This window comes from Herpailurus yagouaroundi, unplaced genomic scaffold (genome assembly GCF_014898765.1).
Source record: "Herpailurus yagouaroundi ecotype Mexico unplaced genomic scaffold, PumYag 67209, whole genome shotgun sequence".
NCBI classification, from domain to species: domain Eukaryota; kingdom Metazoa; phylum Chordata; class Mammalia; order Carnivora; family Felidae; genus Herpailurus; species Herpailurus yagouaroundi.
This window is the reverse complement of record NW_024420049.1, coordinates 400,752-415,719: the sequence shown is the minus strand read 5'-3', so window position 1 is coordinate 415,719 and position 14,968 is coordinate 400,752. Positions and strand designations below refer to the sequence as shown.

At 41.8% G+C, this 14,968-nt stretch overlaps 2 protein-coding genes across 2 annotated transcripts in view; both read right to left on the bottom strand.

Moving 5' to 3' along the window:
- Positions 1–10,957, bottom strand: part of LOC121024831 (phosphatidylinositol-binding clathrin assembly protein-like) — a 46,300-nt gene extending 35,343 nt beyond the window's left edge. The window contains exons 1-7 of the mRNA XM_040467122.1: positions 10,946–10,957; positions 9,547–9,622; positions 8,984–9,086; positions 8,730–8,823; positions 8,498–8,609; positions 7,535–7,641; positions 6,729–6,770 (exon numbers count right to left, since the gene is read on the bottom strand). Coding sequence (XP_040323056.1) covers positions 6,729–6,770; positions 7,535–7,641; positions 8,498–8,609; positions 8,730–8,823; positions 8,984–9,086; positions 9,547–9,622; positions 10,946–10,957 — 546 coding nt within the window. The remainder of the gene's footprint in view (positions 1–6,728; positions 6,771–7,534; positions 7,642–8,497; positions 8,610–8,729; positions 8,824–8,983; positions 9,087–9,546; positions 9,623–10,945) is intronic.
- A 185-nt stretch (positions 10,958–11,142) lies between these two features.
- On the bottom strand, positions 11,143–14,041 carry LOC121024830 (clathrin coat assembly protein AP180-like). The gene is made up of 2 exons (XM_040467121.1): positions 13,850–14,041; positions 11,143–11,498 (listed from the first exon to the last, which is right to left on the bottom strand). Exons 1-2 carry the CDS (start codon positions 13,926–13,928, stop codon positions 11,143–11,145), a joined length of 435 nt encoding a protein of 144 aa, XP_040323055.1. The 5' UTR covers positions 13,929–14,041.
- Between the last annotated feature and the right edge of the window lie 927 nt (positions 14,042–14,968).

The following is a 14,968-nucleotide window of genomic DNA, read 5'->3' as shown; positions in this document are numbered from 1 at the left end:
TATCTTCTTCAATTTCCTTCATAAGCTTTCTATGGTTTTCAGCATACAGATCTTTTACATCTTTGGTTAGATTTATTCCTAGGTATTTTATGCTTCTTGGTGCAATTGTGAATGGGATCAGTTTCTTTATTTGTCTTTCTGTTGCTTCATTATTAGTGTGTAAGAATGCAACTGATTTCTGTACATTGATTTTGTATCCTGCAACTTTGATGAATTCATGTATCAATTCTAGCAGACTTTTGGTGGAGTCTATCGGATTTTCCATGTATAATATCATGTCATCTGCAAAAAGCGAAAGCTTGACTTCATCTTTGCCAATTTTGATGCCTTTGATTTCCTTTTGTTGTCTGATTGCTGATGCTAGAACTTCCAGCACTATGTTAAACAACAGCGGTGAGAGTGGACATCCCTGTCGTGTTCCTGATCTCAGGGAAAAAGCTCTCAGTTGTTCCCCACTGAGGATGATGTTAGCTGTGGGCTTTTCATAAATGGCTTTTATGATCTTTAAGTATGTTCCTTCTATCCCGACTTTCTCGAGGGTTTTTATTAAGAAAGGTTACTGAATTTTGTCAAAGGCCTTTTCTGCTTCGATTGACAGGATCATATGGTTATCTTTTCTTTTATTAATGTGATGTATCACATTGATTGATTTGCGAATGTTGAACCAGCCCTGCATCCCAGGAATGAATCCCACTTGATTATGGTGAATAATTCTTTTTATAAGCTGTTGAATTCGATTTGCTAGTATCTTATTGAGAATTTTTGCATCCATATTCATCAGGGATATTGGCCTGTAGCTCTCTTGTTTTAGTGGGTCTCTGTCTGGTTTAGGAATCAAAGTAATACTGGCTTCATAGAATGAGTCTGGAAGTTTTCCTTCCTTTTCTATTTCTTGGAATAGCTTGAGAAAGATAGGTATTATCTCTGCTTTAAACGTCTGGTAGAACTCCCCCGGGAAGCCATCTGGTCCTGGACTCTTATTTGTTGGGAGATTTTTGATGACTGAATCCATTTCTTCGCTGGTTATGGGTCCGTTCAAGCTTTCTATTTCCTCCTGATTGAGTTTTGGAAGCATGTGGGTGTTTAGGAATTTGCCCATTTCTTCCAGGTTGTCCAATTTGTTGGCATATAATTTTTCATAGTATTCCCTGATAATTGTTTGTATCTCTGAGGGATTGGTTGTAATAATTCCATTTTCATTCGTGATTTTATCTATTTGGGTCCTCTCCCTTTTCTTTTTGAGAAGCCTGGCTAGAGGTTTGTCAATTTGGTTTATTTTTTCAAAAAAACCAACTCTTGGTTTCGTTGATCTGCTCTACAGTTTTTTTAGATTCTATATTGTTTATTTCTGCTCTGATCTTTATTATTTCTCTTCTTCTGCTGGGTTTAGGCTGTCTTTGCTGTTCTGCTTCTATTTCCTTTAGGTGTGCTGTTAGATTTTGTATTTGGGATTTTTCTTGTTTCTTGAGATAGGCCTGGATTGCAATGTATTTTCCTCTCAGGACTGCCTTCGCTGCATCCCAAAGCGTTTGGATTGTTGTATTTTCATTTCCGTTTGTTTCCATATATTTTTTAATTTCTTCTCTAATTGCCTGGTTGACCCATTCATTCTTTAGTAGGGTGTTCTTTAACCTCCATGCTTTTGGAGGTTTTCCAGACTTTTTTCTGTGGTTGATTTCAAGCTTCATAGCATTGTGGTCTGAAAGTATGCATGGTATGATCTCAATTCTTGTATAGTTATGAAGGGCTGTTTTGTGACCCAGTATGTGATCTATCTTGGAGAATGTTTCGTGTGCACTCGAGAAGAAAGTATATTCTGTTGCTTTGGGATGCAGAGTTCTAAATATATCTGTCAAGTCCATCGGATCCAATGTCTCATTCAGGGCCCTTGTTTCTTTATTGACCGTGTGTCTAGATGATCTATCCATTTCTGTAAGTGGAGTGTTAAAGTCCCCTGCAATTACCACATTCTTATCAATAAGGTTCCTTATGTTTGTGAGTAATTGTTTTATATATTTGGGGGCTCCTGTATTCGGCGCATAGACATTTATAATTGTTAGCTCTTCCTGATGGATAGACCCTGTGATTATTATATAATGCCCTTCTTCATCTTTTGTTACAGCCTTTAATTTAAAGTCTAGTTTGTCTGATATAAGTATGGCTACTCCACTGGAGGACTTTTAAGCAAGGGGTGAAGTGATCACGTTTGTATTTTGCAAGTTACCAGATCAGCATTCTGTTTGCATTGTGCCAAACAAACAGCATGGGGCAGAGTCTATGGTGGCAGAGGGGTTGGAAGTGAGTGATGATGGAAGTTTAAGCTAGGATGATGGATGATGGTGTGGTGGCAGAGGTGGGTGTAGATGGCCACTGAAATGGCAGTTGGAGGAGGGTTTAATGAAGGAACTGTTTGCAGAGATGTAGGCAGGGGAAGGAACAATTCTGCAAAAAAAGGGGAGTGCTATCATTGATTATAATGGTACAACAGATATAAAGAAGGGCAACAAACACATGGGCCTGAAAACAGAGGAGCTGACAGAATGAGGCCACCAAGCAGAAATCTGCTCAGAGGGATTCTCCCATTGGGCCAAAGGTGGGGACCAGGTCTTCTCCTGAGTACAGAAGAAAAAGAGAATCTTCCCTTGATGGAGCCTACAGGCACTTCAGCAGTGGGAAAACCAGGAAGTCTGGGGCTTAGGGTGAACCTCAAAGGTTCGAATATACGAGATGGGCAAGAAGGGACAATGGGACACCCAAAAATGAACAGAGCACTGCCAGTTTCATTGGGGCAAACACACAGTGGCCAATGAGACAGTGTTTCTGGTTCATTCAGTCAGTCATCCACTGAATATATAACAAAATAACTAACAAAGAATACATAAAATAACAAAATAACAACAGTTATCACTACATTTGGACAATATTTTTTTGGAAGGACTCGTTTTCATCTGAGTTGTTTTCAGACAATTCACTGTGAGCTGTAAATCTGTGGAAATGCCTCTGCCCAAGGTGACAGATATAAGTAGCAGAACATTGCTCAGAACTACTGAAAACTTAACAGGCACCAAGGTGCTTTACAGTGAAAGGGCAGGTATGAATCTGTAAGACGTCTTTTGTGAGGCACACAGTTGCCCCCCCCCCACCCCCCAACGGCACAGAAACACTGTGGCGAAGGCAGGAGGAGAGAGCATCCAGGTACACGTGAGAGTGGAACCAGCCGGTCGGTGTTCGAGTTTGTGTCCCTGGAGCTCTGATGAGGGATGTGGCCCAGAGATGTATGTTTGAACGAGGCTGGTGTGAACTAAAAACGCAGACAGCGCAGACCTCGCACGTGAGTTTCCGGGAGTCACCCCGAGCAGCAAAGGCGCAGAATGGGTGAAAGATGAGGGCCACACACAGACACAGCAGCCGGCCACTCACAGGAGGAGGCTCTGTGAGCCCCAGACGATGTCAAAATCAAGACAGAAAGGATTCGCTGAGCAAACGAGCGAGATCTCCTTTTCAGAAGACACAAGGGTTTCAGTGAGCCCGCACCTAATAGGTTGGCATCCGTTCACATGAAGTAAAGACTGATGGAGGCACGAGGAGAAGCTGGCCAACCTACAGTCACAAAGGAAGACCTGAGGACCTCCGAGGGATCCAGGGGCACACTGGCTAAAAACGCCCCTTGAAACCGTGCGTTGTTTGGAGTAGACCTGTCTCAAGGAGACCACCTGCGGTGGGGCCGAGGTGAGACTGACTTAATGCTCACCTCCCTAGCCTCCCTCCCCTCCCTCCCTTCCCAAGGAGCGCTGCATTTCACTGCACTCCAGGGTTTCCAGGACACCCAAGACAGCACGACGTCATGGGAGCAGCTCTGCCAACTCAGGGCCATGACAAATGACTTTCTGTACTGGCTGAGGGCCAGGGGCCAGGGTACTGATAAGGAAGCTCTCCCAGAAAAAGGAGCTGATTTAAGGAGGAAGGAATGAAGATCTGCAAGAAAGTTTACTAACAAAGACCTTCACCTGCCTTCTGCAGCCACTCCCATAGCCATGTACTTTGTTTTTGATTTGGGGGTCCTGAGAACCAGAAGTGAGGTAAGGAGGAAAGACTGGTCAGTCCAATGGGAAATGTGGACCTCTATCCTAGGGCTCCTTCTGTCTGATATTCCCCTTGGAGCTCTGACCACAGGTGGTGAGCACTGAAGGAGGCAAGGCCAAGAGGCCAAGTCCAGGCCAGTTAATGCTTCTCTGTGCCCTCATGATGGCCAAGCTGCAGCTCTCAGCAAAGATCCCTTCTCACCTCCACCACCTCCCTGAAGGAACTGAGGTTAATGTAGACAAAAATCAGAGGACTGCATTTTGGGAGATATCTAGTCATGCTTCTGTAGTCTTCTCCAGGAACTCAGGAGTTGGCACCGTGTCTCACTCATTATGGCTCCTTCTTCCTTACAGGGGTCAAGCATGTGTTTTTGAGTGAATGTTGATTGATATCCACCAGTTATGGTGACTTTGGGCAATGATATCCCATCTTCTCCCCTACTCACCCAGACATTGTCACTTTTTATCTGTTCTGGCTATCTGACTTCTCATTCAGGAAGCTGTGACTTATTTCATCCCACAGTGGGGTTCAATGTCTGTGCACCAATCCCCTTTGTACTTATCTGTACAGGAAGGAGTGCTTATGCTGTGTATACATTAGAAGACGCTTTTCTTTCCTTTAAAGGTTTATGAGAAGACATAAGACAGAAACTCCCTCCTTCTTTGCCACCAAACCTAACATTTATTTGTATCTGCAACCATCCTATCCTCGCCTCTTCCATCCTCTTACTGGAGGCCACAGGTGTGTCCACAGTGTTCTGGATCCAGTGTCCTCTCATCCCCTTGAGGACTTCAATCTACTACCCCTCTCGCCCCCTACATCTTCACCCTCTCTCTCTTCACATGCCTACTACCTGTGCCGGGCACTGTCTGAGTACTTCACCTTCCTTTAGTCCCCACGAAGGCAGGTCTACCACACCAAGGTCAGGGACCCGGTTGGGAAAAAGTAAGAGCCCTAACTTATGGGACAGGGAGAGCTGGGTGGATGGCCATGAAAGTAGTTAAAGGCCTAGAGGCCAGGAATGGGGTGGGGGAAGATCGCGATGGGGCATGTAATTTGTGGAGGGGAGGTCTTTGTGTCAGAAATGGCCTCCACCTGCCTTCCAGGTAAAATAGTAAATAAAAAACACAATCACCTCCCAGGGTGGCAGAAAGTAGTGCCAATCTTAAAAAGGATGCAGGGGTGATGAGTACTCCATGACTACTCCATGTAGTTCCCCATTACGGCCCCCAAAACCAGTCAGGCCCTGGAGAATGACAAACTACAGCATAATCAATCAAGTAGTAATCCAATTGTAGCCACAGTTCCAGCCACAACAGTTCTTCTGGTAGAGGTGGGTGAATGTAGTCTCAGATACATGGTGTGACACTATAAACCTGGTGAATGTTCTCCTATCTATTGCCGTCAAAAGCATTGATCAGAAAGAGTTTGTAGGCATGGAACGGACAACGGTATACTTTTGCAGTTTGACCTAGGCTGTGTTAGCCCTCAACAGTCTGTCATAATATGGCCAGAAGAATTCTAGATCATCTGGTTGCCCCTCAGAAAATCATACTGATCCACTTATATCCATGATGTCATGCTAACTGGATCAGATGAGCAGGAAGAGGCCAGTACAGTGGATAACCCCAAACACTACATGCCCTGCAGAGGGTAGGAGATAAAGCTTACAAAGATTCACGGGCCTTCTACTTTAGTAAATTTTGAGTTCTGGAGACAGCATGTTCCAACACCAGGGAAGAATGCTCTGGCCCAGATCCCAGGTGACCTGGCCACATTAGTTTGGGGTCCAGAGCAGGAAAAAGTTCTGTTGCAGGTCCAGGCTAGGCCAGCAGCCCTACTGCTCGAGTCCTATGGTACACGCGGGACAGAGCACAGGCAAAAGGCACACGCAGGCTGCTCGAGCAGGTGGCCAGACCCTTGTTTCACCCACACTTGCTGCATTGCCACCTCTACCTCACATCCCGCCTGTTGCCGTGTGACAGATTCCTGATGATCAGTGTCTAGGAAAGGAAAAAGCCTGAGTCCGTTTGATTCTCATGATACTGCTACAAGAAAGACAGTAGGATTATACCCATTTTGCAGTTGCATAAATGAGGCATGGAGAATGGAAATGAGTTGCTTAAGATTCCAAATATTCCAAATATTCTGCTGTTTCCACTGCCCATTTAAAAACCAAAGTCGGTTAAGTGTCCCAACTCCTGATTTTGGCTCAGATCACGATCTCACAGTTCATGAGTTTGAGGCCTGTGCCTACATTGGGCCTGTGCTGACAACGCGGGGCCTGCTTCGGATTCTCTCTCTCTCTCCTTCTCTCTCTCTCCCTCTGCCACTCCCCCACTCAAGCTTTCATGCATTCTCTCTCAAAATAAATAAATACACTTAAAAATTTTTTTAATAAAAAAAAAAAAACCGTGGTCTAGCTGTTATGAGTCACCATTTAGCACTCAGCAGGGAATGGCCTGTTCAGAAAACACATGTCTATGTATGTATGCATGTATGTGTGCATGGAAGTCATGCGGGAGTGAAAATACACACGTTAAGTTTATGGCAAAGGATGGAGTCTCAGATGATAATTGATACAATAAACACACAAACATAAGGACAAAAAAGGTCATTTAAACCCACAGAAAAGATACACTGACCTGTGTAAGATGTGGAATGTCTTTCTGGTCAACTCCGACTTCCTGAATTCACAAACGTAAACATTAAAACCGGGAGAGGCAACAAAGAAAAGTAAGTATCAGACCAATGTGCACACAAAAGAGAAAATACCGCTAGAGCATGAATGCCTTGCTGGGCTAGTGCCTAGCTGACCAAGCAAACCATGTCAAGCTAAAGTATGCCTTATATTCGTCCTAAGGATAAACCTATAAAAGAAAAGACTTGCCAGATAGTGAATTTTTGCTCTTCTGGAAAGAGCCAGATTGCATTTTGGGTATTATACACATGTGTTCTCATTTGTCAAGTACTGAGAGATCAGCTGCTATGCATATTGTTGTGGTTTTGGCTTTGGGTTTTTTTTTTTTTTTCCTGCTTTGGTTTTCAGAAGTTCAACTAGTTATCCCGCGTGGGTTCTGAATGTCAGGGCAAACGTGGGGGTCACCTCCTATGTTTCCTTCTTCAGCTCATCACTGACCTGTGCTACCTACTGTCCACTGCCTGAAAAGATGTCTATCACGTGAATTTGGCCCAGTGTTGGAGTTGTTTCTGGTGGGAGGATAAGCTTGGGAACACTTATCCTCATGGCTACAAACAAAAATCCTTGAACTACCTAATTTTAGTGTATAGTTTTACTGTTTACAAAATAGTTAAAATTCTACCAACTTCTGTGTGTGTGCGTGTGCGTGTGCATGTGCGTGTGTAGGGGGGGGGGGGGTCCCATTATACCAGATACTAAACTGATACAGAAACCAGCAGAAAAGCCATGGATAGGAACAGATTTCTGTACCTCTGCTACTTTCAGGAACTCTGCCAACCTGGTTGTTCTCGCAAGGAACTTGGTGCAAATATCCAAGCTTTCCTTGCACTGGCTTTTCCTCATATCAAAATACTTGTCTAAAAACGAAAAACAAATTGATCACGAAAGAGCCGATATCACAGCCAATTTCCAGTTACACTCCACTCTGATCATTCTTTCTTAAGCTGAATCTGTATATGATTTTAACTTGTTCAAAAACAATTCTAGTTTTAACCCAGTTATTTTCTGTCTTGGCCAGCAGCAACACTGGTCGATCCATATAAGCAACAGATTTTTATGAAGTAAGTACCACATGCCAAACACTATTGCTGGGAAGATACGGATAGTTTAGTTTAATTTCTCTAACTTTCAGTCTGTAATCTTATTTACTAACATCACAATCGGAAGCTTTCTGAGGGAAGGGGCTGTGTTTCCTACTCTTTTATAACTGTACAAATGTGCTAGATACTTCTTCACTGTAAGAAAAATCTCCAATTCTCATCAATGAAACTTGGAGAACACTTCGTATGAAATAGATCATTCATTAGGACTAAATTAGGGCAGAAACTTCTTGGAAAGCATAAGAAGTATACGCTTGTATATAATAATAGCAATTGTTATAGGCTATATCTTCCTAGTAAAGTCAAAATGATGTGATATGACCTTGGTGGAGTGGGCCTTAATGTGTAATGTATAAATATGGCAATCCATGTTGATTCCCTGGTAAATTTCCCAGAAATATCAATTAGCACTTATATAACAACTATAAAGTTCTGTGGCTAGTCAAGTAATTTTTATCCAAAAAAAGCAATATAATGTCTCATTATTTAAAACTATATATGACCTTGAAAGGATCTTCTATTTTGAATCTAAAACAAATATGAGTCTAAATGTAGACATAAAAGGTTTTTAACAGTTTATATATTTTTAAGCAATGTTTATTCCTTAGCCTACCTAGCAGATTAAGGATCCCCTCATTATAGGCTGCAAAGAGGCGAAGAGAATCCTTAAAGAGAAGCATGAAAGCAGCATGGATTATACCATTCGTTAACTGGTCAGGATTTGCCTGGAAATTAAATCAAAGACTAATCAGTTACCAGCACAGTTTAAAATAATTCCTTCTCCCACCTACTGGTAAACAATGCCATTTACCAATATGTTCAAAAAGGATTTATAAAGCTCTTACATTAAAATTAAGAAGAGCATCAAACTGAATTTGAATAACTGGAAGAGTGTTTAGCAGCTGTTTTGTATCCATAGTTCTCATCATACCATCCATCCTGTAAAAGAGAAGAGAGATTCATAACATCAATAATTAAGAGTTTGAGAAGCACAGTGACATCAGCATCGCAAAATAAAGCTGTGTTTTTAGCCAACTACATATCAGAACACTTATGTATTTCAGTATTTCTTGCTTACAAACGAATGATATTTACTGACCCTCTCCTGGCTTTGGTGATGTCAGATGTGATCAGTCTACATGAGAGTGACTTCTCATTCAAGTACCTGCTATATCGCCTGATGAAGGTTGACATAGCATAGCCTAAAAATGAAATATTTTATTATTTCCAGTGTAATCAACATTAACCATTTACAATGTATGTCAATAAATGCCGAGACTTCTCATTCCACATTCATCCATATACCTCTATGATGTCTTTGAAGCACAAAAGCTAGAATGGACCTTATTAATGATCTAGTCCAATATTCCTCACACTTTCTGCTAAAGGTTATTTCTTATTTCCTCAAAGCCTTGAAATCACCTCAGGATGTAGTGTTGATAGTGACATTTCTGAATCGAGGAAGTAATTGAACTTTATCAGGTTTTTTTTTTTCACATTTCTACACAACTATTGGAAATTCTTAGCATTTTCCTGAAACTCCCCATCCCATTGTCACCATCTGTCCCCAGCCCTGCCCATGTTTTAACCAGGCATAGTTTTCAAAACAGAGCTCCCCCTGTCTTGCCACATGGAAATATTTCCATCAAAAAATCACCTTACCTTCTAGCGCGCTTTTATCCAGGAAGTTGTGTAAAGTGAACAAAGAGCTTCTAGATGCAAGATGCTGGATAAAACGCTGTCAAATGTACCAAATTATAAAATTAGCTTCTGTCCACAAGTAGAGCTCTTTAACGAGTTTATCATTGTGAATGCATCTTTAACACAATTCTATCATATAGCTTCTGTCTATTTCAGGAGCGCTGATTAAGGTGAATGTGATCACATCCTGGGCTGCGCAGCATAAGAATATGCAGTGCTGCCAACTCTCCCAACGAAACAAGGGCTTAGACGTTGCAGCTCATGTGAATACACACTCTTTTCCACCAGGACTTTCTATCTAGCCATTCCCTCCTTTCTGATTTTGAGAAGTTTTACTTAATTCCAGAATTATTTTAATAGTGAATATTTAACGTTTTAATAACTTAATTTTCAGAAAAATATAATCTGATACATCTGTGTACCTCACTACCCAGAGATGATAACTGCTAACTTTTTCACAGAACTGCCTCAAGTCTATTTCAAAAATAAGAAGAAGAAAGTATATTATAAAGTAAAAAGCGCCCTTTGCCCATCCCCAAGTTCCATTTCCTTTTCCTCCCTGGAAGTAACGAGTATCATAGGTTTAATCTTTATAGTCTATTTTCTTTATAATTTCAGACATATTTGTCCCAAGGGTAAAAATTAAGTATTTTGAAATTTGCATAAATAATATTATATTTAAATATCATTCTGCAACCTACTTCCTCTCTGAGCATGGTTTTTCAGATCTAGCCTTGTTGGTATACATCCACTTAATTTTATAAACACCTCATTTTAGTTATCTGTGCCGTACTGATAGAAATTTACCTAATTTCTACTTTTCAATTATTATAAATATGCTACGAAAAGTGGATTTGCTGGGTCACTGGACTTGGCATTTTCAATTTTACTAAACACGTCTCAATGCTCTCCTCCCCACAGTCACAAACTCTAGCAACTAATATTTATATATCATCCACTGATGCTGTCACACGTTTAAAATGTTGCTTATCTGAGCATGTTCTCAGATGGTCATCAGCCATTCTGGTTTCCTTTTCTATGAACCCTCTGTTCATTTGTCTTGGGAACTATTCCACTGTAGTGCCTTTTTCTTACTGATAATGTATTCTGATTATTAATCTTTTGTCTGTAATGTATATGTTGGAAATACCTGATTCCAACTTTATGGCATCTTCCCTGCTCAAATGTCATAAACATATTCTCCCACATTTTCTTTAATTTTAAATGTTAGTTTTTTGCATGCATAGACATTTCATTCATGTGGAATGTATTTTCGTAGATTAGGGTAAGATAGAGATCTCGTTCTATTTTTTCCATAGGTTGTTATTTCTACCAAAAGGCTTTATTTTAAATTCTATACTTTCCCCCACATTTTTAGTGCCACCAAGCTCTGATAGAAGTATATGGTTCTACTTCCAAGCTCTTTATTATGTTCCGTGTAGATATGTTCCTTTTTTATCAATACCACACTGTATAATTAGTCACTTTATAGTGTTTCAAGATCCAGTCAATCTGTAAATCCTAACTTTTTAACGCAAAGCTTACTGAGACAAAATGTTAAAGTAGAGTAAGTAATTTCACGTTAAAGAACAATGTCAGTTCTGTAAAATACAAAGAGTGTTTGTATGTGGGGAGAGGTGGACCGGTGTTGCAAAGTAAAAGATAGCAAGCCTTGACAAACCAAGAATATTTTGCCATTGGGTACTGACAGTCCTTTGAGCTAACAGGAAGGAAATGATTACCCACTGAATGAATATACAGCACGCTCACCTCATTTCCATGAACCATGAGGTGATGCACAGTGACCAGGGCTTTAAACACTACCACCCAGCTGCTGCTCCTGACCTTCTCAGAAAGAACATCAGCCAGATGTTTAACACTCATATTTGTTTCGTTTACGTATTGTATTAGATCTGAATTAAGAGACAGTGACAAGCATTAAAACACGGACTGAGAAATACCTTTTGAAACCAAAATTGGTAACTTTAACTTAAATACAGATGCAATCAAATCTCAGAAATCACAACGGGAATAATCCAAAACATTTTCTTCATTACAGGTATTGCAATTTGTACTGATACGTGTTACGTGATAGTTAATGCCTGTCTACTCTCTTGTTCTGTATACTTGATGAGGGTAGGGACTGTGTCCATTTTGGTCACCAGATCTTCCCAAGACCCAGCACAGTAGTTGGCATACAATGGGTTATGGTAAATACTCGTTAAGTGAATGAATAGGACTCAAGAAGGTAACATACCAGATGTCATCCAGGCAGTCAAGTGGCAGGGCTGGTATTTGAAATCACATTTGTTTGACCAAGATGCTAACTATTACATCATACTGCCTTTTTTGAGAAAAGCGACATTATGTGAAGGTTCAGTCAGGAGCTCTCCTTGTAGTGTCACCCCGTGTTAACCCTCTTGTTTGCATGCCATAACCTTTTATTGCTCGTTCTCTTTAAAGAAATTTTTAAAGTAAACTCTACCTCCAACATGGGCCTCAAACTCATGACCCCGAGATCAAGAGTCACATGCTCCACTGACTGAGCAAGCCAGGTGCCCTTATTTCTTGTTCTTGAGTCCACTTCCACATAGCTTTGTCCCTACTTTACTAAAACAACTTCCCAATTTCCTGCTCTGGGTGGTAAGCATTCATACAACCCCTCAAGAGCTAATTTTCATCACTTCATTTTTCCATTCAGCAACAGGCAAAGATTCCCTACTTTCTGTCAGTTCAAAATCGTCTTTGGGGGCGCCTGGGTAAGTCAGTTGGTTAGGAGTCTGACTCTTAATCTCAGCTCAGGTCATGATCTCATGGTTTGTGGCATCAGGCCCCGCATTGGGTTCTGTGCTGAAAGCATGGATCCTGCTTCGGATTCTGCCTCTCTGCCCTTCCCCTGCTGGTTATCTCTGTGTCTCTCTCTGTTTCTCTCTCTCTCTCAAAATAAATAAACTTAAAAAAAACCCTCTTTCATTTCAAAACTGTCTATAAACTATCATTATAAAACAATTTCATCTCTAGCACTTAATCATTAGGCAGCACGGTAACAGGCATAGCACCAGGATCCATACTGAGGAGGGTGCTTAACAAATACGCTAGGTGAGCAACAGGCTGACCTTAATTGTAGACCCAGCCAGATTCATTTATTCAAGAATATACACTACATTCCAGTGGCTATGCCATGTTTAAGGTTATGAAGAATGAGCTTCTCTCACATTGTTTTCTAAGTCTGCTCCATTCCTCTTTCTGTGAAGTTTCCTCTGCAAGGTTTTTGTTTCTCCTTCCCCATGATTTCAGCCTTTGGACTGAACCTTCAGGATATCATGGTACTGACTCAAGTGCCCCCTTTGGTCCCATGCATCTTTCACATAGGTAACCATTATTCATCCTTTAGGTCTTGAGAAGCAAATTTTGGCACATATGCATCAACATCCAGGGATGTATTATATATTTTGCTCCAGAATCTCCTATGGGGCCTGCCCAGAATGCTATTAAGCATGTGTGTGTGTGTGTACATATAAATAATCTGTTTCACTTAGTGAAGTGTCAGTTGCTGTAATACATGCAGATTATCATGATGGTAAGTTAAAAATTCAGAAAGCAAATACATACTAAATCAATGGAGAGTTTTTAAGCAAAACAGCAAAATAAAGAGGTGATCAAAAGAGTGAGCTGGCTATGACGTTCTCAAAAGCAGCGGGATTTATGTATACTCGCAATAGCATGCATTGTTTATGAAGTCAGTGCTCAATGTGAACTCAAACAGTAGCGGGTAGGGCTAGCCTGGGAGTCTATTCTGTCTCTAAGCAACAGATTCTGTCACCTGGAAACATTCATGGGAGCACAAAAAATGTTGCAGTGGACATTGTAAAGCCTATCCATTGACCTTGGGTCAGGACTGCTCACGGGATGATCTGCTCTGCAAACTTTCCCTCCTTTATTTCAGAAGCCTTTGCTGAAAGTAATGATTTATAAGGGGGCCTGGGCGGACTTTGGAAGTGAGACCCCTTTCCTAAGCCTGGCTTTTATTATGCCACCGCTTTGTGTGTCCTAAGTTACTGGGGTAACTCGTAAATAGTTCAGAGTTTGGAGTTTAAAAGGCCAGTGGCTCCCTTCTAGGCTCACTCCAAGATGACTAGGGGTGAGAATTCCATCTCCTCCCAAACCTCCCGCAGGAAAAGGGGGCTGGTGGAGGGGAGTGGGGTGCCCCTGACGTTAGAGGCACCTGGGCCTCCGGGCCGTCTGCGCCAGGACCGCAACTCACCTGCCAGGTGTTTCGGCTCGGGTTCTGTGGGCTCGTCGGTGGTAGCCCCGAGGGCAGCCTTGGACGCAAAAGACCCCATGGTGCGTCACGGACCGCCGGCCACGAGGGTGATGGGTGCGGTGTCCGGTCCCTCCTCTTCTGGGCCAGCGGACCGAGCCAGGACCGGCACTGCAAGCAAAGGGCGGAGCACCTGAGGTGACGGAAGAAAGGCCCGGCTGTGCGGCTAGCCTTCACTTGGCAACCTTTTCTCTTTGCAGCCTGACGCACACCTGCAGCATCATGAGGTGGGGTTTGAAGCTGCGAGGCACCGGTCACATGACAATACTTTGGAAACCCTTGATGTGGCATTTTGAGGGAGGCTCCAGTCACATATTATGGAGGCTGCTTCCCACCTGAGGACATGTCCTCCGCCCCTTCGCCCAGCATCAGACATATAAGTCCGTAGGGTTGTTCGTACGGTCCCTTCATTACACTTTTCAAATGTACGGAACCCGTACTGATGTTGCCACTGTCGTGCCTTATATTGGTAAGTCTTCTCTGTTCTTTTTCTTCACGGTTCTGGGCAGAGAGCTATCAACTTTCATCATCTCGAAGACCCAACTTGTGGTGGGGTAGATAACCTATTTGAGATTCCTCTTTATAATATTAGCAGTTAGGCTTAAGTACTGCCTTTCTTCTCAAAGAACATATTTCTTGATTTCAATCTTTTAAAGTTTGTTGAGATTTGATTTATGAAACAGAATATGCTCTCCCAAGATCAGTGTTCTCTATACTCTCGGAAAGATGCATATTCTTCTACTATTGGGTGCAATGTTCCAATCAAATGTGTAACATAGTTCCTGATATTGTATCACAAGTGATTGGAGCCATCTCCTTCCCTGACCATGCTTCAAATGGGAGACTTTCTCTTCATGTCTCTTCAAGTTCAATAACCTTTTCTTCTTTCTTCTGCATTCCAATCTTCTGCTAATCTCATCCAGGACAGGCTGCATTTCGAATATTGTATTTTTCATCCCTGGAAATTCCATTTGGTTCTTTTTATATCATCCATTGCTCTCCTCATTAGGATCACATTGTCCTTTAAACCCTTGAGGATATTCCTAATAGTTATATTGGTTA

What these genes read in the sequence shown, in the direction of transcription:
- LOC121024830 (XM_040467121.1), bottom strand. Translation starts at nt 13,928, where the DNA reads ATGGGGTCTTTTGCGTCCAAGGCTGCCCTCGGGGCTACCACCGACGAG. An exon ending in CGAGCCGAAACACCTGGCAG is followed by an intron (nt 11,499 to 13,849) that starts GTGAGTTGCGGT and finishes CTCTTAATTCAG; the next exon opens with ATCTAATACAATACGTAAAC.